At 56.7% G+C, this 25,382-nt stretch overlaps 11 protein-coding genes across 11 annotated transcripts; 7 read left to right on the top strand and 4 right to left on the bottom strand.

Moving 5' to 3' along the window:
* Nucleotides 1–392: 392 nt before the first annotated feature.
* On the top strand, nucleotides 393–1,064 carry WHR41_09246 (uncharacterized protein; the record flags this gene model as incomplete). Its single annotated transcript, XM_069377850.1, has 2 exons — nucleotides 393–892; nucleotides 951–1,064. The coding sequence occupies exons 1-2, from the start codon at nucleotides 779–781 to the stop codon at nucleotides 1,062–1,064; spliced, it is 228 nt and encodes a 75-aa protein (XP_069225134.1). The 5' UTR covers nucleotides 393–778.
* Nucleotides 1,065–1,386: 322 nt separating this feature from the next.
* On the top strand, nucleotides 1,387–2,301 carry WHR41_09245 (uncharacterized protein; the record flags this gene model as incomplete). Its single annotated transcript, XM_069377849.1, has 1 exon — nucleotides 1,387–2,301. The coding sequence occupies one exon, from the start codon at nucleotides 1,387–1,389 to the stop codon at nucleotides 2,299–2,301; it is 915 nt and encodes a 304-aa protein (XP_069225135.1).
* Nucleotides 2,302–2,792: 491 nt separating this feature from the next.
* WHR41_09244 (uncharacterized protein) lies at nucleotides 2,793–5,354 on the bottom strand (the record flags this gene model as incomplete). The annotated part of the gene is made up of 1 exon (XM_069377848.1): nucleotides 2,793–5,354. The coding sequence occupies one exon, from the start codon at nucleotides 5,352–5,354 to the stop codon at nucleotides 2,793–2,795; it is 2,562 nt and encodes an 853-aa protein (XP_069225136.1).
* Nucleotides 5,355–6,613: 1,259 nt separating this feature from the next.
* WHR41_09243 (uncharacterized protein) lies at nucleotides 6,614–7,444 on the top strand (the record flags this gene model as incomplete). The annotated part of the gene is made up of 1 exon (XM_069377847.1): nucleotides 6,614–7,444. The coding sequence occupies one exon, from the start codon at nucleotides 6,614–6,616 to the stop codon at nucleotides 7,442–7,444; it is 831 nt and encodes a 276-aa protein (XP_069225137.1).
* Nucleotides 7,445–7,899: 455 nt separating this feature from the next.
* Nucleotides 7,900–9,678, top strand: WHR41_09242 (uncharacterized protein; the record flags this gene model as incomplete). Its single annotated transcript, XM_069377846.1, has 1 exon — nucleotides 7,900–9,678. One exon carries the CDS (start codon nucleotides 7,900–7,902, stop codon nucleotides 9,676–9,678), a length of 1,779 nt encoding a protein of 592 aa, XP_069225144.1.
* A 424-nt stretch (nucleotides 9,679–10,102) lies between these two features.
* On the top strand, nucleotides 10,103–11,527 carry WHR41_09241 (uncharacterized protein; the record flags this gene model as incomplete). The annotated part of the gene is made up of 1 exon (XM_069377845.1): nucleotides 10,103–11,527. The coding sequence occupies one exon, from the start codon at nucleotides 10,103–10,105 to the stop codon at nucleotides 11,525–11,527; it is 1,425 nt and encodes a 474-aa protein (XP_069225138.1).
* Nucleotides 11,528–11,919: 392 nt separating this feature from the next.
* WHR41_09240 (uncharacterized protein) lies at nucleotides 11,920–12,801 on the top strand (the record flags this gene model as incomplete). Its single annotated transcript, XM_069377844.1, has 1 exon — nucleotides 11,920–12,801. One exon carries the CDS (start codon nucleotides 11,920–11,922, stop codon nucleotides 12,799–12,801), a length of 882 nt encoding a protein of 293 aa, XP_069225139.1.
* A 2,486-nt stretch (nucleotides 12,802–15,287) lies between these two features.
* Nucleotides 15,288–16,133, top strand: WHR41_09239 (uncharacterized protein; the record flags this gene model as incomplete). Its single annotated transcript, XM_069377843.1, has 1 exon — nucleotides 15,288–16,133. The coding sequence occupies one exon, from the start codon at nucleotides 15,288–15,290 to the stop codon at nucleotides 16,131–16,133; it is 846 nt and encodes a 281-aa protein (XP_069225143.1).
* A 125-nt stretch (nucleotides 16,134–16,258) lies between these two features.
* Nucleotides 16,259–18,459, bottom strand: WHR41_09238 (uncharacterized protein). The gene is made up of 4 exons (XM_069377842.1): nucleotides 18,134–18,459; nucleotides 17,986–18,077; nucleotides 16,805–17,928; nucleotides 16,259–16,684 (listed from the first exon to the last, which is right to left on the bottom strand). The coding sequence occupies exons 1-4, from the start codon at nucleotides 18,339–18,341 to the stop codon at nucleotides 16,351–16,353; spliced, it is 1,758 nt and encodes a 585-aa protein (XP_069225140.1). The 5' UTR covers nucleotides 18,342–18,459; the 3' UTR covers nucleotides 16,259–16,350.
* Nucleotides 18,460–19,395: 936 nt separating this feature from the next.
* WHR41_09237 (uncharacterized protein) lies at nucleotides 19,396–22,373 on the bottom strand. Its single transcript, XM_069377841.1, has 3 exons — nucleotides 22,166–22,373; nucleotides 19,979–22,082; nucleotides 19,396–19,919 (listed from the first exon to the last, which is right to left on the bottom strand). The coding sequence occupies exons 1-3, from the start codon at nucleotides 22,168–22,170 to the stop codon at nucleotides 19,623–19,625; spliced, it is 2,406 nt and encodes an 801-aa protein (XP_069225142.1). The 5' UTR covers nucleotides 22,171–22,373; the 3' UTR covers nucleotides 19,396–19,622.
* Nucleotides 22,374–24,865: 2,492 nt separating this feature from the next.
* On the bottom strand, nucleotides 24,866–25,108 carry WHR41_09236 (uncharacterized protein; the record flags this gene model as incomplete). Its single annotated transcript, XM_069377840.1, has 1 exon — nucleotides 24,866–25,108. One exon carries the CDS (start codon nucleotides 25,106–25,108, stop codon nucleotides 24,866–24,868), a length of 243 nt encoding a protein of 80 aa, XP_069225141.1.
* Nucleotides 25,109–25,382: the final 274 nt, after the last annotated feature.

The raw sequence follows: 25,382 nt of genomic DNA, 5'->3' as shown, positions 1-25,382 counted from the left end.
GGGTCGCCGACGGCGCTCAGTCCGGCCGGCAAAAAGCCAAAGCTCAGGCGATCCTTTTCATCGATGGCGGCGGTTCCTGGCCTCCTGCCACGCCTGCATGCAAGGGGAAATGCCCGCCCGCGCATCCCGGCCTATACCGCGTCACGGGTAACAGACACCTCATTTCGACGGCGGTGCAGTTCGAAGTACCTCTGTCGCGTCGACTTGGCGAGAACAGCGTCGACGCCTGTCCGCGAGCCTCCTGTCGTTCGTCACCAGGGGCGGTGGCTTCATCGCACTCGTCGTCCAGCCTCCAGGCGCCCAAGGAGAGCGATTGTCATCGGCCGGCCTCTACCCGCGCTGGGCACACAATAAGCACGCGTGGGCGTGTTTCGAAGCCACCAAGACCCGTCAAGCTCTACTAGGAGCGCCCCTCAGCCAAGAAGACAATGCTTGCCTGCCTGCCTGCCCGCCCGCCCGCCTGCCGGGTGGCCGGCATACCACGCACCGTTCCACCGCGTTGAAGGCCAACCTCTAACCTTCTCTCTCCTCCCGCTCCTCACGTCTTGGCCTGCATAATCCACACGGTCATGATTGCTGGTACGCGTGTAGCTATCCGAGCTCGTTCACGACCCATCTGCCTATCCTCTGGTCCGCCACACACCTTTAGCCATGCACTTCTGCTGATATGGACGTCTGCCCAGCCATAGTTCCGCCGTGGTGTGTCCACTGGCTCGTCACCGCTCTCCTCTGGCGTGCGACGCTGTCTCGAGTGAAATAATGGCACCACCTGCTGGCCATGGCCAGTCTGGCCGCGCCCTACTTCAACAGTGCAGCGCGGAACGAACTCCATCGCCAACGGCAGCCCTCCCGCCTCACAGAACGGCTGGAGTCCATGACGTCCACAGGGTCCGTAAGTAAAGTGGTGCAGGGGTCGTGTGCATTCACTTCGATTGACACGGCACGTTTAGACGCCAAAGTTCTATTGGAGCATGTATGGACACCCGACTTGGCTCCCATCAATCAATCAACACAAAACCTTGATCTTCCCCTCATTGCTATCGAAAGCTAACGTTGAGATTTGATGTGCGCTAAGGAGCGTCAGGAACCGGTACCGTTCGAGACAGGTCTCACCCGCACAATCTACCCTGCGAGGCTGGCTTGGGGCAAAGCTCACACCGTCGACCTCTTGATTAATCCGTAAAGACCAGCGCCACGAGGTTGGAGGGTCAGACAGTCTTGCCCATACGATCTCGAATTCTTTTTACTGGGCTCTCTGTCATCGGATCAAATCGATCACTGTCCAGCCACTGAGCCGACAATATCAAGCACCTTCGCGCCTTCTCTGTTCTCGCAATGCACAACGACAGCCATCCAGTCTCCAATCAAACGCCTGATTCGTCCGACATGGCTGACTCCATGTACACACCCGCGACCCACCCTCTGTCAGAGGTCAACATCGACGCGTTAGAGACACAAAAATTCGACCTTCCCTTCACCATGGTCCAACGATCCAACTCAACCCGATCAACACGATCAGACAAATCCGTCTCGTCAATCTCCTCCTCAGTCGACAACAGCCTAGTCAACACGCCGGTGACAAAATCAACAACCGCACCACCCCACTTCATCATTCTCAGCCTCTGGCCTCACGCCACCGACTCCCAAATCGCCTCCTACATCGCAGGCTACGAGGACCTCTACCCCAGCGCCAAAGTTCTCCTCCTCCGCAGCTCCTCCTGGCGCACCACCTCCCCCGACCTCGACGCCCTAACAACAACCCTCACCGCCTCCCTCCCCACCCACCCCAGCGAAAAGCCCCCTCCCCCACAACCCATACTCCTACACCTCTTCGGCCACACCGCCGCCCTCAACGCCTGCGCCCTCCTCCGCGCCTACCGCGCCCGCGCCTGCTCCCCGCTCGACGTCCGCGCCATCGTCTCCGACACCGAGCCCACCCTCACCCTCGCCGACCTCCACAACACCCTCCTCACCTCCCCCGCAACCCTGCTCTCCCTCCTCCTCACCTTATTCCTCACATCCATCTCCGCCGCCCTCGCGCTCTTCTCCTACGACGACGCCACGCACCGCATCCGCGCGGATTTGACGAATGCCGCGCTGCTGCCGGCCAGCACACGCAAGTGCTTCGTCTTCGCGGCGCAGGAGGTCATGTTCTCGTGGTGCGAGGGTCAGGGTTTCGGCGGGGCGGCGGAGAGGCGCGAGTGGAGCGTTAAGAGGGATAGGGTTGACGGGAGGGGCAGGTGGTGTGGGGAGAAGGAGAGGTATTGGTTGGGGGTTGAGGGGGTTTGGGAGGGGGAGTGATTCAAGTGATTCTGATGGATGGTGTGGATTTGAGGAGGAGGGATCCTTATTGGTTGAATAGGCTCGAGCGAGCCACTGACCGATTGGGTGTGTTGTCGAAGTTGAGATTTTGGACGACGCTTGGATCTGGGCCTCCCTCTCGTGAGAGAGAGGAGAGAATCGGCGAGCTTTTCTTCTCTGTTTATTCTTTTATTCTATTTTTTCCCTCCTGACGACGATGAACGGCTATGTGTGTACTTGACAAGAGAGACGAGACGCTCACGACCCCTAACGGCTTACGTATTACTTTGACCGAGCGATCGAGTTACATAGATCGGTGGTATACATATGGAGTGCAGAGCAGTTTCAGTGGAAAAAATGAGTATCATTTCCCAGCACAGTCGTGATCCAGTGGTAAGAGCATGGCACTTCCAATCCATTACCTCAGTTATCAAGAAGTCCAACGACCTGGTATTCCCCCAAATTCCCCCATCGCACCAACCTCAACAGAATCAAATCTCAATCCCCTTCTCCGTCTTCGCCCTAGTAAACTGCGCCAGCATCCCCAGCACGCCCTCCTGCCCGGGCCCCGCGCTCTCATCGCCCTCCGTCTCGCTCTCAAGCCTATCGCGCCCCACCGTGCGCTCGTAGTCGTCCAAATCGCTGTCCTGCGCCATGAGCCTGCTCTCCGACGGGCCGAGGGAGACCTGCCGAGAAGACGCGGGGCGGCGGTCGCGCGCGAGGTGTTGCGGGGACAAGGGCGTGTGGCGGCGCTGGGCGAAGTTCGAGTGCCGTGTTGCATGCGGTGCGCTGGGGCGGCCGGCGGGCTCGGTTTCCTCGGCGATGGTTGGTGGTGATAAGGGCGGCCAGTCGGGCGGGCGCTGGTAGGGCCTGCGGGCGGCGCCGGGGCGCTGGTTGTATGCGCTGTAGTACTGGGCGAAGTTGTGGATGGACGCGGCCATCTTGTCGTCCTTGAGGCCGAAGTAGTCGTCGCGCAGGCCGTCGGGCTCCTGCAGAGCTGTTTGGGGGTCATCAACGGCGTGCTGGTGCTTCTTGAAGTTGAAGACGGCGAAGTTGCACTGGTTGCCGACGCCCTCGACGTGCACGGTGGACTCACGGAAGAAGTCGACGATGCGCTCGCAGCGGGTCGTGGAGTTGCGGTAGAGGATGATGGGCGAGAGCACGAGGCTGAGGATCTCCTCGAGGAAGATGAGGATCTTGTTCTGGTAGAGGGCGGAGAACTCGGCGCGAACTTCATTGCTGTGCAGCCGGTCTTTCCAGTGCGAGGGCATGTAGTGGATATAGAGGAGGACTTCTTTAAGGTGCAGGACGGGGTCGTGGCTTTCGGTTTCGTCGGGGAGGGCGCCGTGCGCCACGCTGAAGATGCCGACCATGACAGAGATCCAGAAGACGGTCGTCCGGCCTTCGGTGATCTCGAAGCCAAGGAAGAGCTCGGAGTCGAACAGAGTTGCAAGGGCTAGAACACCGGCGAATGCACCACTGACGAAAGCTACGAACCGGCAGAGCTGGTCCGTCTTGTCCTTAGGAAATTGCTTTAGGTACTCGATTGCGAAGGGATATGCCTGGCGTATCCTGCGTTGAAATAGGTGCTCAAGCTCGTTGAATTCGCGGATCTTCCACTCGGCAAAGGGTGTAAATGCACGAAGGCTGGCTCGCGCGGGGTTGCGCGTGAACTCAGTGTAATAGCGGAAAAAGTAGACGATGGAGAAACGGAGTATGTTCCATGGTGCGAAGATGATGCTGATCAGCGCAGCAAATCGTAGACGCCGCCGTAGGCCTTCGACGAGTACTTTGCGGTTCTTGACATCCAGGGCAAATGGCCTGGGCGCGCCTTGCTCATCAAAGACAAAGTTTGTCAGACAGAAGTCGATGCACCATTCCAAGCTTTTCGAGTAGAATGTGCGGCTGCCCAAGAACGGGACCGGAAGAGTGAAGTCGAAAATCTCCTTGTTGAACAGCGCAACATAGTAGTTGTCCTGGCGCATCAGCCGATTTGCAACAGTCTCTGCGGTGACGCGCTGTTGCGGGCGATTGTAGTCTAAATATCGCTTCATCCGCGGCCCATTTGCCGCAGTGGCAATGTTTGCGTTCTGCACTCTGACTAACCCATCTACAACTCTCAGCCACGAAACAGTCTGCATGTCATCCTCGTCGATTTCAAGAACGTGCGTGTAGAAGTCACGCATCCGCCGCAGCTTACCAATCTCTCTTATGTTGCGGACACACATCATACCCCAGTAGACGATGAATACGAAGATTGCAGCTTTCTTGAGCCATGGCGCGTGGTCGATACATTTGGGAACCAGGACTTCTGACGTCTTCTTGCTGGTCGGTATCTTTGAGTAGTCGATACAAGTTGTCAAGAACATTGCGAAGCAGAAGACAAAGAGCTCTGTAGCCTGCGAGAGAAAGCGAGCGAGTAGAATCGATTGCATTCCATGTCCGACGAAGTACTGGTAAGCCTCATGTAGGAAGGCGTCTATGTTGGAAGCGTTTGTAAAGGTCCACATTGCGTTGGCTTGAGGATTGGGTCGCGCGGGCGGAGAGGCGACAGGGTCATTCCCTGGCCTTGGTGGGGCATTTCCAGCAATGTGAAGCACGTTCGAAGAATGTAACTTATGTTGTTGCTGCATTTTGTCCCACTGTTCGTCTGTCCTCGACCTTCCAGCGCCTTGATTCTTGGGGGTATCTCCTCGCTTGGGCGTAGGCTTCCCCTTACGCTCCAACAGCAAAGACTCGGGTACCTCCTCTTCCTCGTCTTGCCTCCTCTTCTGCTGTCCATCAAGCCAGGCTGGCTGACTGTGGGCTAGCGACACTGAGCCATGAGCCAGAGGTCGCGTCTCCGGGCTGGCAAGGTCGCGGAAAGGACCGCGGTCCACCGAAGCTTCGTAAAGCATCGCTTCTGGGTCATCATCTCCAGAGACAAAGTATCCACCCTGACCGGCTCTTCTAGACGGCTCGAAGTCCATGTCAGCGTTAGAACGGCCGTCTTCGAAGACTGAGTCGCCTTCTGCGACAGGCAGCAGCCTCGAGACGATCCGGGAGGCCATCATCTTGGCGGCGTGGTATCAGGCTGCAGTCTGGGTGCTTGGTGGGTTGGTTGCTCGCTCAAACTGAAGAACCTCAGGCGAGAAGAGTCATCTCATGAGCACACAACGGGAGGGTGAGTGAAAGCTAGCCTCATCGCAGGTGCAGGCGAATCGTCCAGGCGTGCATCAACATGGAAGCGACAGGCAGGATGTGTAGGAGCTATAGATGAGAGAGGGAAGAGATAGTCGCAGCTTCGCAGCGACAGGCGATGTTAGAGCGCGGTGCTGATGGTCGCGTGGTGTGAAAGCAGACGCGGGCGGCATGTGATAGATGATGTAACGCGGTGAAGCCCGCCAACCCGAAAGTTTGTGGCATTCTCTTGTTGCGCTTCGCTCTGCTAAGGTAAGCCGCATCCAAGACGTGTGAACTGGATGTGTTCCATTGTGGGAAACGATCAGGTGTCTGTTCATTCCCTGGTCCGGAATCGAATCAAACGCATTCAAGTTGTTGCCCTCTTCCATAGCCTGATGAAAGCCAAATGTTGCTCAGAGAGCATGCGGTGGCTAGCGGATTGATGTATGCCTTGATGCCTGACGGACGATTCGTGCCTTCCTCGCATGTGAACATGTGTGGCAACAACAAAAAGGTGTGAAATACCTTCAACAATTTCGATTTGCCATTGATCATCCAACACGTCACCCTTCACCAACTCGCGACACAAAATTCACCAACAAACCACCCAAGGTAAGCACATATCAACGTGAAGGAAGAGATCGGCATGGACCGGGCAGCCGCAAGGGACGGGCGCGGAGGAGGCGGCGCGGGCGCGTGGCGCGAATGGGAAATTCCGCGCGCATACTCTGAGCCGGCCTACGGGCACCACTACTACCTACAGGGCGATCACAACGAAGCCGATCACGAACAGGGACTTCAGGACCAATTCGATCAGTACCAAGGCAATCGGTACCAAGACGACCAATACCAAGGTTATCAGCACCAAGGCTACCAGTACCAAGGCCATCAGCATCAAGGCCGTGAGCATCAAGGCCGTCAGTATCACTATCAAGGCTATCCGCACCAGGCCGTTCAAAACCCCGTGTATCAGGACCAGGGCATTCGATACCAGGCCGCATACGTTCAGTCAGATCAGAATCAGCCAGATCCCTACCACCCGAACCTCTACCACGCCGACTCTTACCACCCCGCTCCTTACCAACCCAATCCTCACCAACCCTACTCTTACCAAACCGACCCATACTACCCTAATCCGTATCACGCCAACATGGCTTACCCGTACGGCAACACCCAATACAACAACTACGCCCCTGCCTACCCGAATCAATACGCCCAGCAACCACAGCAACCATACGGTCAAACGCCACCAACTATCCGCAACCCCTTCCCCGCCCCGCCACCAGCTCACAATCCGTATGGCGCACACAACGCGAACTACGACCCCGAGGAAGAGGCACAGCTAGCACAATGGCAGGCTCAATACGCACCAGTCGATCCCAACGCCACCAAAGAATCCCGTGGCAAACCCGAGAACGCCAACGCCTCTCAAATCGGTCCGCGCGCTGGCCCAGCTGACCCCCAAGCCGACAACGGCGGCAAGAAGTTGACCGTCGTTCGCAAGGGAGGCGGTCAGACTTGGGAAGACCCGACCCTCGTTGAATGGGATCCCAACCAGTTCCGCATCATGGTGGGTAATCTTGCAGGTGAGGTCACCGACGACTCCCTCACCAAAGCGTTTGCGCAGTACGGTGTGTCAAAGGCACGCGTGATCCGCGAAAAGCGCACGACCAAATCAAAAGGTTTCGGGTTCGTGGCCTTCTACGACGGTGAGCAGGGCTTCAAGGCCGCGCGTGAGATGGTCGGAAAGTACATTGGCAGCCACCCTGTCACCATTCAGCGCTCGAAGGTGGACCTCAAGCCGACGGTGCACAAGGACAACAACAAGGGCAAAGGCAAGTATAACAACAATAACAATCGCGGCCGCAGCAACAACGACAAGAAGGAGAAGAAGCAGGATGATCCTCTGCGCGCTAACACTGGCGCTGTCATTGAGAAGAAGCCGGTCAAGAAGGCGGGTGGCTACAAGGTCATCGGCTGATGCATTCCACGATTCCACAACCAACTCAGTAAAAAGATACCCTTTTAAGCTCGATGATTATCCGAGCTTCGTTTCGAAGAACCTCATGGAAGCTGCTGCAAGCGAAAGCGGGGATCCTTCACCGGTTCGCCAGGATGCCAGTAGTAATGAAGCAGCAAGCGCGCGCCATCGAGTCAGTAGTAATAGGACATGCAAATTGAATCCTTCCAAATTAACAACCGTGCCCCACGCTGTTCTGAATCCTTAGAAATCCTTCCCCGTTTGACGACGCAGTTCCATTATCCGAATCATCATTGGCCGTGACTCACACGGTTTACAGCCCAGCGTTGTGTCACAATACCGCTCACAATCACTTATAAAATTGTACATACCTTTCAGTATAGCGAAGTGTACAGGCGGTTCATTGACGCGGTCCGATACGCCCATTCTGTCTATCCACGATGCCAGCCATCACCATGGACTCAACATCCGCTATTCCCCCTACCGAGTCTTCCGAGTACTGGGCAGACACCATCCGCCAGAACTTGCAGATAGCTAGGTATTCTATCGACGAAAACAGCGATGATGAACATGCACAAACTCGTATCGACGAAACCATCATGGAGGCGCCCCGCCGCGGCACGACTCGCAGAGGACTCGCCTCTCAGGTAGCCGCCAAACTCTACCCTGATCATCCACCAGACTCTCTCGCGCCCATCATCCAATATGAGAAAGACATCGTTTCTCTCCGGGCACTCATTCAGGAGCAGCGACGCTCTGCCGTCTCGAAAGCCACGAAGGAGAACGAGAGCCATAATTTCGCCAAACGCATTCAGAAGCAAGGCCCATGGGATCCAATTAAAGATCCACTGCCGTTGACTGGCGCGTCTTCACTTCCCATGCCGGTCGAGGTCTCCGACAAGGAGTCGCTGGCACCTTTCTTTGCCCACCTTCGCAACAACGGGACTCACCAGGTCTCCGAAAATGGCGAGGGAATTGCTGGCATCGAGCCCTACTACAACGTTGAGCTCATCGAGTTTGAGAAAGGCGTCCTGTACTCAGATGGCCGCGTCGACCTCTGCAAGATGGCGACTGGGCCTCGCAATATCGGGGACTTGATGAACAGCTTGAAGCCCAATACTCCCTCGAAGCACTTCTTGCTCGGCAATAACATCATCGGGCCCGTCGGTGCTGATAGCATCGCTTTGTTCATTGAGGAGTTCCCTGAGCGTTTCGAGACTTGGTATCTGGCTGGCAATTGCATTGACACTGCCAGCTTCGGCCGTCTTGTAGACAGCATGGTCAAGTCGCCAGTGGTCTCCAATATCTGGCTTAAGCGTAACCCACTCGGCCGGGATGCAGCGAAGGACGTGTTCAGATTGATCACACAGTCGCCGAAACTGCGAACATTAGATCTCGACCAGACCGAGCTCGGTGACGAGGGCGTAGCAGAGCTCTTCTCGCTCCTCGCAAACCATTCGAAGCCCCACGCACTCCGACACATCTACCTCAACGCAGTCGGCATCAGCACCCAAGCCTGCCCTCACATTAGCCTCTACCTCGCCTCGCCCTCCTGCGCTCTAACATCCCTCTTCATATCAAACAACCCTATCGGCCCCGCTCTCGCCGCCCTCGCCCCCGGCCTCGCAGCAAACTCCACCCTCGAGCGCCTCTCCCTGCAATCCTGCGGTCTCAGCGACGCCTCAACAACCCCTCTCCTCCGCGCCCTCCAAAACCAACCCCTCAAAACCCTCGATCTCGGCCAGAGCTATGCGACCGAAGACCTCGGCACTCGCTACAACTGGCTGTCAGACGCCCAACCGCTCGTCGACCTCGTCACCACAACCCCCTCCCTCCAGTACCTCAACCTCTCCTCCACGCCCATGCCGCAAGAAACCCTGAACTCACTCCTCGCCGCCGTCGCGAAGTCAGACACCCTCCTCTCCTTCCACGCCAAGCCCCTCGTGCGCGGTGACCCAGCTGCCGTGCACGCCGGCCAGGAAGGCAAGAGATTGCAGAGGCTGGTGAATCGGCGCTTGAGCGGGAACGTGTGGGAGAAGCTCGGGGTCCACTACGATCGTTTCAATGCTGATCTTAAGCGGTTTTTGGTCGGCCCGGAGGATGTGAGGCTTATTGATTCGGTGTATAGGAATCGCGACGCGGGGAGGGCGAGGAGGGGGGAGGGCAGGTTGGAGAAGTGGTGGGGGGAAGGGGATGAGACGTTGAAGATGATTGGGGATGGGATGGTGGAGTAAGGGGTTTTGTATGAGTGGGAAAAGAGGTTGAGGGTGTGAGTGTATCATGTCAGTGAATAGGAAAAGTTGGGGTGTTTCCAAATGTCTTTGGCGTGATATTTCTTGCGGACCAATATATGTACCTTTCCATACCCTAGCCGCTGGGCTGCTTTGCAGTCTGTGCTGGCAACACAGGCAGTGCCATCACCTTGACCGACTGATCATTATGCAAACTCATATCGCAGCCCGCTGTCAGGGCCGTAAAACGCTAGATTGTGAGGATGTGAGTCGTGAAGATCTTCTGGAGATTCAGGACCCTCGTTTTGAGATCGGCGCTAGCGGCCTCGAAATGACGGCAACGTAAACACTCGCCAATGGAGGATTCCACGACATACGTGCAATCACACTCCCATCCTTTACTGAGCTAGGCCCGGTATTTGACGACATGGCGGAACAAACAAACACCGGAAATGAGCGTCCGACTTCCAATATCCTCGACCTCCCCTCCAACCTCCGCGTCCTTTCCCTCAATTGCTGGGGCCTCAAATTCATTTCGAAACACCGACACGCGCGCCTGTCAGAAATCGGCCGACAGATCGCCGCCCTCGACCCCCCGCCCAACATCGTCGGCCTGCAAGAGTGCTGGACGCAGCAGGACTACCACGCCATCCGCTCCGCGACCAAAGCCATCCTCCCCCACGGCAAGTTCTACTTCTCCGGCATCTTCGGCGGCGGCCTGGCGATCCTGTCGAAATGGCCGATCGAGGAGAGCTCCATGTTCCGGTACCCGCTGAACGGGCGGCCGGCGGCGTTCTATCGCGGCGACTGGTTTGTGGGCAAGGGCGTTGCATGCGCGAGGATACGGTTTGGGGAGGGCGAAAAGGATGTCGCGGAGGTGTTTACGACGCATTTGCATGCGCCGTATGAGAAGGAGCCGCACGATAGCTATATTTGTCACAGGACGGCGCAGGCGTGGGAGATCGCGAAGTTCATGCGGCATGCGGGCGAGAGGGGACATGTTGTGCTGGGGCTCGGAGATTTCAATATGCTGCCGTTGAGTCTGGCGCATAGGCTGATTGAGGCGCATGGAGGAGTGAAGGATATTTGGAGGATTAAGAAGCCAAACAGTGCTCTCGGAGCATGGGAAGATGGTCACGGGAGAGACGATAAGGGAGGGGAGTGTCCCAGTGTGGACTGGTGTGTGAATGAATCCGGCGCGACATGCGATTCGAAACTGAATACCTGGAGATGGAGTAAATCTATGAAGAAAGATCTGGAAAACGGCAAGGACACCGTGATCGATCTCAATGACGCCGACCCGCGGGCGAAGCGTCTTGATTACATCTTCTTCTCCCCTGGACAAAATTCCCAAAGCGACTGGGACATCACAAGTGCACGCGTAGGCATGACACAACGGCATCCCGAGCTCAAGTGCTCCCTGAGCGACCACTTCTCGATCGAAACGACCATCAGCCGCAAACCTCGAAGCACACCTACATCAGCAATAGCTCCTGCTCCTCTTCCCACGACCACATATGACGAGATCTTGGAGATGACACGAAAATACATGCTTCGCGAGCGAACTCAACGGAAGCTTCGCATCGGCCATTTCTTCTACCACCTCGCGCTCTCGATAGGATGCTTAATCGGGGTCTGGTGGTCTCCGCATAATTACGTTTCCTTCATCCTCATGCTGGTCAGCTCCGTAGGCTTGAGCGTGGGAGTGATTGATGGCCTGATGGGCTTCCTGTTTGTGGGAAGCGAAATGCGGGCTCTGAAGGAGTTCGAGTGGGAGATCGTGAACGCGAAGCGCCTAGCTGGGAAGGATATACGCAGTGGCAAGAGCATTGCTGAAGGGCCGGTATTATAATGCCTTGGACCTGATACTTATGTAATATAATAAGATGCCTGCCGGGACTAGGCTTGAATCACACTATAATGAGACACGAATGAGTATTCGAGTGCGATTACTACCTTTCAAACTTCAAACTCTGCTGCAATTCGGAGCCATTTGCTGTAATTGCATTAATTATGTTCCAAAGTAGGAAAATCGACTCTTGAACCTCCAGCCTCCACAAAAGTGCCCTGCCCCACTCTGCACCCCGCAGCGTCATTCGAGACCACGACTCAGCCACAAGGCACCCTCATAGGCCGACGGTACACTATACCCTACACCACCTACCTTATTGTCCGTCGAGGAGCTATTCACTGAGCAAAAAATAAATCATCGCGACAAACCCCGCCTCTGGCCGAACCGTCATCATGGCACCCTCCTCGACTCTGGTGAACAAGATCAAGGTGCAGCTCAAGCTCAGCATATCACGACTACGAATGGTGCAGCAGAAAGACACCGCGTTGGCCAAGCAGCAGCGCCGCGCCATGGCACAGCTGCTGGAGCAAGGCAAAGAGGAGTCCGCGCGCATTCGCGTCGAGAATATCATCCGCTCCGACATGAACACCGAGCTGCTCGAGATCCTGGAGCTGTACTGTGAGCTGCTGAGCGCGAGAGCGGGTTTGCTGGAAGCGAAGGAGTGCGATCCTGGGCTTGAGGAAGCTGTGAAGAGTATTATCTATGCGGCGCCGAGAGTGGAGGGTGTCAAGGAGCTGGGAATTGTGAGGCAGCTGCTGGCGGAGAAGTATGGGAAGGAGTTCACGCTGGAGGCGGTTGAGAACACGGACAATAAGATTTCGCAACGGGTGCTGGATCGAACGAAAGTCGAGCCGCCTCCGAAGGATCTCGTGGAAGCATATTTGTCTGCTATCGCGGACGCCTACGGCATTGACTGGCCACCTGGTACATTCGCGAAGAGGCAAGCAGACGCAGAAGGTGAAGAAGAGGACGATGAGGACGATGGTGAAGGCGGTGCTAAGGAGAGGCCCCTAGAAGCACCTTTGGCGGCGGAAGATCTAAGCAAAGCAACTCCACCCAGGGATTTTGGACCCAAGAGCCCAGTGTCTGTCATGCCTCCCTCGCCCAGTACGGACAACGTCAGACCTAAGGTCAGCGGCGCACCAGATCTGAAACCTCCGAAGAAGATGCAGGATGCTGGCAAGAAGGCTGGCGCAGGGAAGCAAGATGGGCCTGGAGGCAAAATCCCAGATGTCGATGAGCTGGCGAAGAGGTTTGCTCAGTTGAAGCGATGAGACTGTGAGTGACCAGTCTTAGTCACTGGAGACAAGCACCCTACGATATCACGCAAGCGTTAATGAAGGCCCTAATGAGGCTCGCATTCTTAACTTCCATCACTCCCCTCACTCTAATGCGAATCTTTCTAGCGTTGACGCCCTCTCAAGCTTTCCATTGCAACAATGCCATCGACTGCGTATGCCAACCCAACAGTCTCCGTCGAAGCAAAGGTCCATCATCTTGCACACCTCGTCAACGCCGTAACGTGCCAGCTTTCCGCCTGCATTTCCCTCAACAGCCTCTTGCGTCAGACAACCCCTCACATGGCGAAATCCGAGATATTGAGAACCCGCGCGGAAACCTACCACAATTGTTTTGCCCTTTGCCTAAAAAGTCTTTCCACCTTGATCGAATGGGTAGCGATACAACGCAACATGACGCCAGAGGCGTCTGAATACAGACACCCAAGAAGGAATGCGAGGGCAGAACTTGCATATGCCATACTCAGAACGGCAGCCAACAAGTGTGATAGGATCGCGAGCTTGCTATTTCAGCTCGACGACGAAAGGGAGTGGCTCGATGATGCAGGAAGAGGGGTTCAATGGAAAGGTTGGCCGCGTTGTGATGATAGGGAAGAGCTGGAGAGTCTCTGTGAAACTCTAGCCGATCTCAGGGATTCGGGAGGGGAGAACAGTGTTGGGTGGAGTACGGCGTGGAAGCAGCTTGTGGACGACGGTGGTGAAAATTGCTGGTTCATGGTTGAACCGCCTCAAGTCAACCGCGTCGAACGTTAAACACTCCGAGATTTGGAATGTTCACCCAGCGCTCTTCCGTTCAACTCGAGAGGCAATTACAACCGCAGGCACAGCACCTCATCCGCATTCCGGGAGGTTAGGCGCAAGATCAACGTTTGCGAGCCGATAGCCGCACGAGAGTGGATTAGGGTTCGAGCCCTGGTCGGGCGATGAGCTAGTGAGTTATGCAGAAGCATTACTATAGGCCTGCGGCAGCTCCCAGTTGTCGATCACATTGTGAAGGAAAGGGTCTCGGAACTGGAGGTACCTTATGGTTTGACCCCTCGCAGCCTCAGCTTCGACTTCCTTGTGCTTTCCACTCACAGCGGCAATGGCAATGACGACGATTTCTGTACTGCCAACATCACGATGTAAAATGCTCTCGATCATGTGTGAGCGCGTTCCGGTTGGGGCTGTGGATCGCTCCAGCGTGTTCTCGTCCTACCTTTGACATCGTAACATGATTTTCATAACATGGTAACCCGGCATCTCGGCACAAGCCAACCGATTTGCCCTGACAAACAAGTATACTCAGGGTAGGAGGCTATTGTGTCGCGCAGTAGTGGCTGATCTTCAGATCGACGTCATGGGTTGATTCCCTGCTTTCGCTCAACTTGGGAGTGGCATCTCCCGTGAACCTCAAACGGACCTCCTACTCCGCTCAACTTCTTCGCGCCCTCGCCCACACGTGGTCGGCCAACGTCTTACATTTCCAGGTCTTACCTATCCCGGCAAACACACAGCGCCATCTACGCAAAGCTGCCGCTATTCAGACTTCAGTGTCGTGAGCTTGATCTCAAGATAGGCAGCCATGGCGCAGATCAAAGGCTTGTTAAAGGCTTATTGTGCTTGTCTTCGGCTATCGGTCTGCCGTCAGGGACGCCACATTGCAGCCACTTACACTTATTCTCCCGCAAGCGCACGCACTGCCCATTAGAAGCGTCAAAAAGAGTTGGCTGTTACGCCTGCCCCGGGAAGTAAGGTTTGTCCAAAGTGCAGTCAAGCTTTTCTCAAGCTCAGATCTCTTTCTGGGCATTTCCAGATCGTCACTCCGCATGCCTTCGGTTTCCCACGTGGTGATCATCACGATCAGCAAGAAGTCGGCGATCGCCAACGTGAGGAACACGTGGATGTCAAGGACATAGGTCTGACGCGTCATTGCGACTTCAAAAGATTGAACTCAGGCCTTCTGATTCAACTCCAAACAACTCTTGGCTCCCCATGGGGGCCGGGGAACAAAGCAGTTCTTTAAAGCCGGTGTGGCGCTGCAGCAAGCTTTGGACCCAGGGAAAATGATATAAGTTCTCTATGCTAAAGTATAGCAAGAACAGGTGAGGTGGGGACAGTATACGGGTGCTCAACAACCTTCAATATATGCAAGCCACGTTCAACTCAGCGATGACGATGTCGTTGGGCAAAATGCCCAACGACGTCGATGGCATACTGCCGTGCACACCACTGCGAAGATATAAAAGACTCAGTTTCATTCATTATCGTAACCAGCACCAACAGCAATCAGACTCAGCAGCGACAGGAACAGCAATCAGCATTCTCATCCACCTCTTGCTTTTCTCCTCTCTGAAGGCATCCGCGTCATCTCATCCTCTCGAATACTCTACATTGAACCCTACAACAAGTGAGCATTGACTTCAACGCAATGGGTCAGATTCTCAGGCTAACAATGATCAAATCAAGCCTCCATCTCCAACATGCAGTTCACTCCCGCAATCGCCTCCGCAATCTTGCTTTTCTGCAACAATGTTGTTGCTGCTCCGATCGCCCAGCTCGCCGGTGAAGGTGCTGCCGCCAACTCCATCTTGTCCAGCACGGACAACGGCATTGGCTACGGCATCGAGAATGCCGAAGACAACACGGCAGCTCTCATCACCAGCCTCAAGGGTGGACTCCCTGCCGCTCCAGTCCGCCGCCAGCTTGCAGGCGAGGGTGCTGCTGCCAATTCCATCCTCTCGAGCACCGACAACGGCATCGGATTCGGCATTGAAAACGCCGAGGATAACACCGCGGCTTTGATCACGAAGCTCAAGGGCGGTGCTCCAGCTCCGGCTGTTCGTCGCCGTCAGCTTGCTGGTGAAGGTGCTGCTGCCAATTCCATCCTTTCAAGCACTGACAACGGTATCGGCTACGGAATTGAGAACGCCGAGGACAACACCGCCAATGGCTTGAAAGCCATCGGTAACGCCGCTGGTGTCAGCGCTGTGACCGACCCTATTGGTAACGCCGGCGACTCTCTTGATGGCACCTTGACGAGCGGAGCTGCTGACGCCGGTGCCTCCATTGGCAGCACCGAGGAGTCAACTCTCGAGGGCGTTGGCTCTGCTATACCCAAGGTCCGCCGTCAAGCTGACAAGATTGCTAATGGCCTCAAGGCAATCGGTAGTGCAGCCGGTGTAAACGCTGTGACCGATCCTGTCGGCAATGCTGGTGACTCTCTCGATGGTACTCTGACGAGCGGAGCTGCTGACGCCGGCGCTTCTGTTGGCAACACTGAGGAGACTACCCTTGAGAACATCGGTTCCGCTGTTCCAAGACTTTGAAGAGGGGTTTAGCTTGTCTTGTCGTTCTCCTCGGCGTTCATTGAGTGTTAGGTCCCCTGCTTGCAAATGTCAGCTTGCGATGGTATTCTTGCTTCTGAGCGTTACTGCGAATTCTTTGTCCACATTACCATGATAGCCGAAAGTTCTTTACTAGAGCCTCAATGAGATTTATCGGGCGTTCAACCATTCCCAACCGGATTATTATCATCATCTCAATCTAAGCCTTCACAACATCAAACCCCTTCCATCCCTCCATCGTCTCCCTACACTGCTTCTCATAAGCCCCAATCCCCATAACATAGTTCATGCCCTCCGCCTTCTTGCCCGGGATATTTCCGCCGTTCCACCACGAAGTCGTCTGCGGGATCAGAGTGTAGTTCGCCGTCTCCTCGATCATCTTCTTCCATTCGATCTGCGCCTCGTGCTTGGCGTCGATGGATTTGGCGCCTTCTTTCTCGAGCTTGGCGATCATTTCCGCGGCCGTCTCAACTTGGGCTTCGATGAGCGTGATGCCGTTCACGAGGGCGCCGGGGGATTGCGGGGTGTAGGACCTGGGAGGGTTAGTGTTTGAGCTGGCGGTGGTGTGCTGGTGTTGGTTGGGACTTACATGAACCTGGATGTCGGTCAGCATATTGTCATATCGGTTTTCACGGGGATACAGTTTGACTTACATGTTGGGGAAGCCGGCAATCGTCAGACCGAGGTAAGTAAAGACTCCGTCCTTCCAAAGGTCGCGCAGGTCGACACCATCTTTGCTCTTGAGCCCCATGTTCGTCAAAGAGCCAGTAAAGCTGTCGAAGCCCGTGGCGAGGATAATAACGTCGAACTCCTTGAGCGTCCCGTCGTCCATCCTCATGCCCGTCTCCTCGAAAGTCTTCAGAGAATTGGCAGTAAGATCCGCTAGCTCGACATTGTCCTGGTTGATGACATCGTAGTAATCAGACTCCAGTGGGAATCGCTTGGTCGCAATGTAATACGGCATCTTCTCCGGGGCCATGATCGCCTGCTTCTTCGGGTCCGAAATTCTCTGCATGACCTTCTTCCTCCAGAAGTCGTACACCATGCGGTTCGACTCAGGGTTCAACAGAGTGTCGTTGAACGCCGAGAGGAGGAACTGGAAGCCTCCGCGCTTCCAGAGCATCTCCCACAGCGCCTCTCGCTCCTCTTCCGTGGCGTCTACGGCGCCTTTATCCACGCCTGTCACAGGGAAGCCCGTCAATGAGAGTCGGCCGCTCTGGAACAGGACGGGGTAGAAGCTCTTCAGCTCGCGCTGCTCGTCGACGGTGAGCTTCCGTTGCTGGATCGGAATGCAGTAGCTCGGCCGTCGGAGGAAGATTGTCAGGTTTTCGGCGACCTTGCCAAGCTCCTGTGTGATCTGTACGGCCGTTGCGCCGGCTCCAATGAGGCCGACTTTTTTGCCCGTGCAATCGAGATCCTCGGGGTAAGAACCGCTGTGGACAAGTTTGCCTTTGTAGTCCGAGAGTCCAGGCAGATCGGGCGTGTATTTGCGGTGCAGCAAGCCGGTTCCGAGGAAGAGGTACTTGCAGTTCGCAGAATGGCCGCTCTCGGTCTTCACATTCCACCTGCCAGTCGACTCGTCCCAGGACGCGTCGTTGACTTTGGCGTTGAAAGTGGTGTCCTTCCTCAGGTCCAGGACCTTGTCGACGTGCGCGAAGTAGCGGCGGAGTTCGTTGTGGTCAGGAAATCGCTCGGAGAAGTTCCAGTCTGTGTAGACCTCAGGGATGTTGAATTGGTAAAAAGGCGATTCGGAGTCTACGCGGGCGCCAGGGTATCGCTGGTGTTGTGATCAGTCGACGTGATGTGAGTTTTCGTCTGATCACGACAGACTCACGTTCCAATGCCATGTGCCTCCAAAACCCGAAGCCCCTTCGAAGCACTTGACCTTCAACCCTTGCTTTCGAAATCGATGGATGGCGGTAATGCCTGATCGAGCATAAGCATTTGAGCCCAGAGTCTCGTATCCGATACCATATACTCACCGGAAAACCCAGCACCAACAACAAGAACATCGCACTCCTGCACCTCTCCATTCGAAGCATTGCCATCCTTCTCCGCTGAGTTTGCCTCAACATTCGCCAGCCGCTCAACATGCTCCGTGGCCTTCATATCCCCATTCACAGGCTTCACGCCCGGAGCAACATCCAACATATCGCCCTCAAGCGAAGCCAGCGGGTCTTGAGTAGCCATGTCGTAAGTGTCTTTCAGAATCGGGTAGCAGGCAAAGTCAACGAACGAACAAGCAGCACAGCACAGCACAGCACAGCACAGACGTCAAGATATATCCAGCACCTACCTTACCCTTCTCGGCGTACTCTACCCTGCCTCGGCCCAAGCCCGACAAAAGCAGGGATCCGCCGCGCCGTCTCCACAAGGCATGAGGGGAACAGAGTGGATCCAGTCTTCGAGCTGAGCATCCGGATCCTAGAGGCTTCATGCCGACGTTAGGCCCCCCGGGCCAGGGCCAGAGCCGCCGCCCATTCGCCTGCTTCGTATACTGTGTGTGGAAGTTATGCAGCCGGCACCATACATCTTCAGCTGTCCGTCCTTGCCCATTCCTGTGGAGAGCGGTGTACTGTAACGGACGTAGACGATTCGCGGGCCGCCGCTCTTCCTTCAATCGCCGTTGTCGGGCTGTCTTCGATCCGACGCTCGCTCGCTTTGGACCACACAGCACATCTCACCAACCCCAGCAGCCGAACAGCCCTCACCTCGTCCCACATCGTTAGGTCAAACACACGTCTGCACAGGGCAGCCACCCTTCGCCACCGACTCCCCAACCCCAACCACGGCCCAGCGTCTCCAATTTTCGAAACACGCGGTTGGTCGGCGGGGCGCGATCTCGCACCCTATGAAGATGTCGCCTGACTCAGTCTGCGACCCCACGTACCGGCGCCGCGAGTCAATAAAACTAACTCTCTTGATTCAGCCCTGGTGCTTACGTCCGCGCCTGCTGCTGCGTTGTACCCAATACTGCAGCTGAGGGACACACCCACTCATCAGCTGGATGGCGATACCAGCCCAGCCCAGCCCAGCCCAGGGCAAGGGTAGGGTAGGGTAGCAGACACGGGCTTCGCGTTCGCGCCGACCGGCTAATATGATACTGTGTTGGGGCTGATATGGAGCGCTCGCTCGCTCGCGTCAGCCGCACGAACGGTCCACGGAGTCTCCGAGAAGGGAGCTGGGAGGCTAGGGGTTCGCCTGCTGCGTGCGTGCGCGCATCAGATCGTTGACGATGAACTGGTTTCAGTCGTAGAACGTATTTCCTGTCTTTTTGTTCCGAGCTATACATCACAGCCTTACCTACAGTCCAAAAAAGCCTCGCGGCCAGATAGATCCTCCTCTAGTAAACAAACAAACAGCCCACAGCGACGATAACGACAAGTCAACCGATCCCGACAAAAAAACATGCCCTGCCTGCCTGCCTATACAATCACATCCCATCCCCCACGGCCCCCATCCTCTCAAAAATCAACCCTTAAAATCCCCCTTCAACCCGCCACTCGACCCCTTCGCGATCCTGTAGCCAAAGCTCACGGCGACGGCCACGACGAGCGCGAAGCACAGCGCGCTCGGGCCCCACTTGTCGTGGTAGCTGACGGCGACGCGGCGCTTGATCTTGTCGACGCGCCACAGGTAGATGCCCATGGAGTAGAAGAGGGCGAGGCAGGCGACGATGGTGAAGGCCCAGGCGGACGCAAGCGAGATCGCGTCGCCGAAGTTGAGCAGGGTCGCGGCGATGGAGCCGAGGATGATGGAGAATTCGAGCTGGGAGTTGAATGTTAGTCAGGTGGTTGGGGGTGGGGTTAGAGGATGGGATGGCTTACCCAAGAGAGGAACGTGCGCTCGGCGGCGAAGGAGACCTTGGGCTCGACGCGCACGGGGACGTGGATTTTCTTGCCCTTGGGGGCTTTGAAGCGCTTCTCGCTCACGGCGTTGCTGGCGGGGACGCCCATGCCGCCGCCGCGCGCGGGCATGTCGGTGGGCTTGGGGACGGGTTTCGCCTGGGTCAGGGCGTAGAGGAGCTTGTCGCCGGCGGCGCTGGCGTAGCTCTTCGTGAGCGCCCAGCGGTAGTGCCAGCCGCCGATGCGCTTGGCCTCCTCGAGGTCGTCGTCCTCGTCGTCGGAGTCGTAGATAGGGTAGTCTTCGTTGGTGGCGGCGAGGGGGCGGTGCGCCATGCGCTCTTCCTCGTCCATGGTGTTGGGGTCGGCGCCGTTGGCGTAGTCGAGGTGGCGCTCTTCTTCGTGCTGCTCGAGCGCGTCGCGGGCGGCGCGCAGGCGGCGGGTGTTTTCGTCGTCGTCGTTGACTGCTTGGCCGTTTTGCACCTCGGCTTCCAGCTCGTCTTCGGAGTCGTCGTCGTCCATGGCGGCGCTTGTGCTGGCGTCCGTGCTGTGTCCGGGGCGCTCTATGCCGAAGCGGTGGGTGACTGGCTTGCGAATGTCGATGTCCATTTGAGGGAACCAGAAAGGCAGAAGGTTTATTCTGCTCTGGAACATGGAGGCTGTGCCGTGAATGAACTTGGAGAACTTGGGTACAGCCTCGACCAGGTGGGACGCCGTGAGCTCGCGGATCCACGCCGGAGGCTCTTGTCCAGCCGCTGTCTGAAGCTTGACCTCCAGCACTCCGTACGGGAAGTGCTCAACATCACCCTTCGGAAGCTGGCTGAACGGCCAGTCGATGCCAATATCCGTGCGTCGCCAATTGTTGCCAGAGCGAATCTTTCCGTCAAGGTTGTCCTCGCGAGTCATTGTGAGTTCCGTGTCGAGCGAGACACGCACACGTGCGTCGCCAGGCAACTGGAAAGCAGTGCGGTTGTAGAACGAGCGGCAGACCGGCACCAGCTTGCGGTCGATCATGCGGAACTGGATCTCCTTCGCCAGCTGCTCAAGGTCGTCAATTTCCTTCTTGCTCTTCTTGCCCTCCTTGCGAGCCTTCTCGAACACCTGCTCGGTCGTCATGTCTCCCCTCAAAAACGCGTTCACATTCTTTTCCTTCAGAGAGAAACGAGCCTTGACAGACTTCTCGCCAGTCCAGTCTTCGCGGTGAGTCTTGCGCTCGACGAAGATGGTGTCCGTCTCCATACCGCCATACCAACGCAGACGGTGAGCCTCGGCTCCCTCGGTCTTCTTCAGACGGCCCTCATACAGCTCCCAGGTATCTGGGTTGTCATAGTAGATCGACGAAATGGCGGAATCCTTCTTCTCGAACTCCTTGCTAGGGTTGAAGACGAGAACGGGCAAGTGCTTCAGGATGATGAGCTTGAGCTCGGTGATGTTGTCCGGATGCACCCAGTACTTGGTGGTCTGGCGGACGAAGTTCTGCTGCTTGCCGCCGGCGCCGGAGTCGCCCTTGACGGGGTTGCCGCGCGTGCGCACCTGGTCGTAGAGCTTCGAGAGATTGACGACGGTCACGTCGTAGTCGTCCTTGAAGAAGGGCCGGGCGCGCAGGCGCGCGGCGAAGACGGGCTTCAGGTGCCAGTTCGTCTGCTTGTCGTGCTTCTTGATGATCTTCTGGAAGCCGGTGTAGTTGAGCTGGGTGAACTTGGCCAGGTCGTGCACGTCGGCGATGATGTCGGACAGGTCCTCCTCCAGCAGCAGGTACTCGTCCTCGGTGGGCGCGTCCGGCCGCAGGCTCTCGTTCGCGTTGGCGGCCTCGGTGCGCGCGATCGCCTCGTTGACTTCCTTCTCGCTCGCCTTGATGCGGCGGATGATCTCCTGGCTCTTGACCTTCTGGAAGGTGAAGACCTTGTCCAGCTCCTGCTCCAGCTGGTTCACGAAGCTCTGCTCATCCTCCTCGGACCATTCCTGCTGTTTCGGCTGGCCGCGCTGCGAGCCAGAGACGCCCTTCTCCAGGCTCTTCTTGAGCTCGTCGTAGGAGATGTAGTAGTAGTACCAGTCCTTGATCAGCGAGCTGCGCAGCTGCTGGCCGAACCTACACGAGCGGTGTTAGCAGGGCGGAGGAGAGCCATTGGCATTGGCATTGGCATTGGGTTGAGCTGCGGGGCATATGCGTACTTCATGATGCCGATGCTCCACCGAAGGAGGTCTGTCGAGCTCTAGGGCAGGTGTACAGCACTCGGAATGGGCGATGAAGAAGTCGGCAGCCAAGCAAGGGCTCTTCACGGGAAGGTGTGTTTTTTTGCAGCGTGCAGACTAAGCGAGCATGCAGCAGAGTGAGCGCATATTGCTTGTTCGGTCGATGGCTGGTGGAGCTCTGGCGCATGGGCGCTGGAGGGCCTGGCTCGCGCGCTGGAAGGCAGTGCCGTGCGGCGAATCACGAGGCAGGCGTCGGCCTCGTGCCTCCAGGCCTTGAACGCTGGTATGGAGACTTTGGTGACTTTTGTCCCACAGGCACAACTAGCGATAACTGCTGTTTCTAGACCCTCCCAATGCCTGCCATATCGGCTTGAATCGCGTGCACGATTGAATTCCACTAGACAGGCCCTGCCGGTATCTCTCAATGCATGTCGGCCTCACTACCAGTCAAGTTGCGCAATCGACAGCACCTACGTGCGTCCCAATGGCCGTTTCTTCATTATTACTTTGCCGTTATTTATACATGCACCCAAACCCAGCAATTACCCTGGTGTAACTCCGAAATCATCCGACGGGCATCACGTCTGGTTTCGTGTTCTCGTTGAGCTCCTCAGGCACCGCTGTTCGCCTTGCAGACGCCGCTGTTCGCCCTGCAGACTCGCATCGCCAGCCTGCCAGTGCCTGCTCCCGCTTTCACCCCGCCAATGTGTCCAGGCTTGCGAAATCGCTGTACAAGTACTCCATCGTCTGCCTCTCGTAAAGCTGCCTCAGCTGATCTTCAGACTGCTGCGCCTGCAACCGCTGCTGGTTCGTGCGGATATCTCTCAGCGACGTCTCCGTCGGCGAGACTTTCCGGCGCAGTTTGGGCGTCCTCGGGCGCGCATTCTTCGGTATCCTGACTCTGATCGATGGCGCGGAAGAGCTCGACGACAGCGTCGAGTGGCTGTCCGAGTCCACGGGCGAAGAGCTCAGCGGCGACCGCGGGAGCGACGCTGTGCTGGGGCAGATGCGCGCTGTGTACGAGGAGAAGTCTGACGCTGAGAGCGCGAGCGCTGGTGGAGGGCTCTGTGGTGTCCTCTGTCGTTTCTGGCACGGCCGGTCTATCGCATGAGACTCGTGGCAGCGCGTGCACGGACAGGCCTCCAGATCTCTCAGGCTGGTCTTTAGTCTGAGCCGCGGGGAGTGCAGAGCGGGCACGGTTTCCATCTCGTCGCCTGCGGTTTCGCAGTAGTCGCGGTGCTAAGTGAGCCTCGAAGGCTGGCAGGTGGGTTCAGAAAACAAACGAGAGGCGCCAGCAGGCGGGAGGCAAAACGACACGATACCAGCCATCTCGCGCGCGAGGCAGGAGACGCGGGAGCATCTATATAATTCTCAATGGCGGGAGAGGCGACCCACACCTCGAGACCCTTTGGCGGCGCGCGTGCATGCGAAGGTCCACGATCGCGTCAGCCAGACGCTTGGGTGGACTCGATGTTGCCCTGTTGCTTTGCGAGGTGTGGAAAGCTAATTCCGGATGTGCTCGTCAGGGCGGCTGACCGTAACCTGCTTCTGCCCTACAAGGGTTGCGGCACTTGGTGGTTGGGCGGGCGGGTGCTTGCAGAAGCTACTTTGTATCTTCGAATGTACCTCCCGCAGGACGTTGGAGCTTGACATGGTGGATCACCGGGTCTCTCTTGGTTCTCCATTCCTCGTGGTTGTGCTTTGACGTCTGGTACGAGTAGTCATGGAAACATTGACGTGCTCGCTTGCTGCACACACACACGTATCGCACATTCGTGACGCTTTGCTCAGATAATTGGTGGCTGAAAGCGTGGAGTAGTTCAGCCACCGGAATATTCTCATGTAGCTGAGGATGGCTGGGTGGACCTCGCGAAAGTTGATTTGCTGTCAAGCAACCGACTCTCGGCATGGGGGGAAACCTTCTTTGCACGTCGCGGCAGAGCTGGGCCTGGTCCGCGGACGCTACAAAGACGTGCAAATCGGACGGAGTTTTCTACCGCATCCCACAATGACGTCCTGACATATCCGACGCATTCATTGACAACTGCTGACATCTACGATGAACGTCGGGTGACCTGCAGCCGGGAGAGTCCGAGCTGGCCATGTGCAGAGGGAGGCAAACGAGCGCCACTGCCAGACCTATGGCTCTCGCGTGCTTCAGCTCGCCAAGGGTGAGATAGGTGGCGCCGGCATCACCGCAACGTGCATCAGCCTTGCAGGTGCCCTGAAGGCTGGGGAGCCAGTGCACAAGTCTTGCTTGCCTTGCGACGGAGGAGGCATGGTCGCGTCGAGATCAGTGTTGAACGATCTTCAGGTACAACTCGTGCCATCAACACCATTCGACCGTAATTCGGAGTCTATAGAAGGGCCGCGGCTTCGAGCTGATAAACCGCGATTCGCCTGGCGATACCGCGTGACAATACCTGCCTTCACCGCTCACATTGTGTGGTTATAGGTGCGACCAATCGGCTCCCTCGCTTGGAAGAGGCTGGATTATGCAGGATGGCTACATGTGCAGCATGCATGCTAGCCACCAGCGGTGCTCAGAAGCATGAAGATGCAAGCACGATCGAGTTGAAACGAGCCCTCCCGCAGTTCGTCCTCGGTGCGCTCTAGACCTTAAATCTTGGAACTTGTTGAAGGTTGATCCATGGAACGACAGCTATTCGACGCCGACTATCACTGCATGACCTCAACTACCAGCTTTTTGCAGCTAACTCCTTCGATCAGCATGTCCAGCCCAGTGTTGACAGCTTTCAGGCCCTTTCCCACAACGTATGGTTCTGGACTTGGCCTGATCTTCCCATTGGCGAGGTTGTCAGTGACCCACGTGCCCATCCAATAGCGGAACTGAGCCAACCTCTCCTCCTCGACCGTCGAAGGCTGCACGAACACAACATCCACGCCCTCCACTTCCTTCATATTCTGCGGAAGAATCGGCGCCGACGCCACCCTCCCCCTCCCCCTCCCTCCCTCCCCATCCCCAGCAAACGCCCCCAGCACCTCCTGACACAACCCCACCTCCCCCACCGCCAAAAAACACATCCTAATCACCACCCCATCCTGCCTCGCCGCCTCCACAATCCTCCCCACAACCCCTCCATCCCCGTACCCAAACGCCCTATCCGCCCCCAGTCCCCTCACGTACCCCAAATTCCCCTCCCCCGCCACAGCATACACCGCCGCGATCCCCCCC

The sequence above is a fragment of the Cladosporium halotolerans genome, assembly GCF_011745625.1.
Source record: "Cladosporium halotolerans strain TM138-S3 chromosome Unknown Sca77, whole genome shotgun sequence".
In the NCBI taxonomy this organism is placed as follows: Eukaryota; Fungi; Ascomycota; class Dothideomycetes; order Cladosporiales; family Cladosporiaceae; genus Cladosporium; species Cladosporium halotolerans.
This window is presented reverse-complemented; position numbering and strand designations above follow the sequence as displayed.

What these genes read in the sequence shown, in the direction of transcription:
- WHR41_09238 (XM_069377842.1), bottom strand. Translation starts at nt 18,341, where the DNA reads ATGGCTACTCAAGACCCGCTGGCTTCGCTTGAGGGCGATATGTTGGAT. An exon ending in TGTTGGTGCTGGGTTTTCCG is followed by an intron (nt 18,078 to 18,133) that starts GTGAGTATATGG and finishes ATGCTCGATCAG; the next exon opens with GCATTACCGCCATCCATCGA. An exon ending in GAGGCACATGGCATTGGAAC is followed by an intron (nt 17,929 to 17,985) that starts GTGAGTCTGTCG and finishes TCACAACACCAG; the next exon opens with CGATACCCTGGCGCCCGCGT.
- WHR41_09237 (XM_069377841.1), bottom strand. An exon ending in AGCGCACGTTCCTCTCTTGG is followed by an intron (nt 19,920 to 19,978) that starts GTAAGCCATCCC and finishes TTCAACTCCCAG; the next exon opens with CTCGAATTCTCCATCATCCT.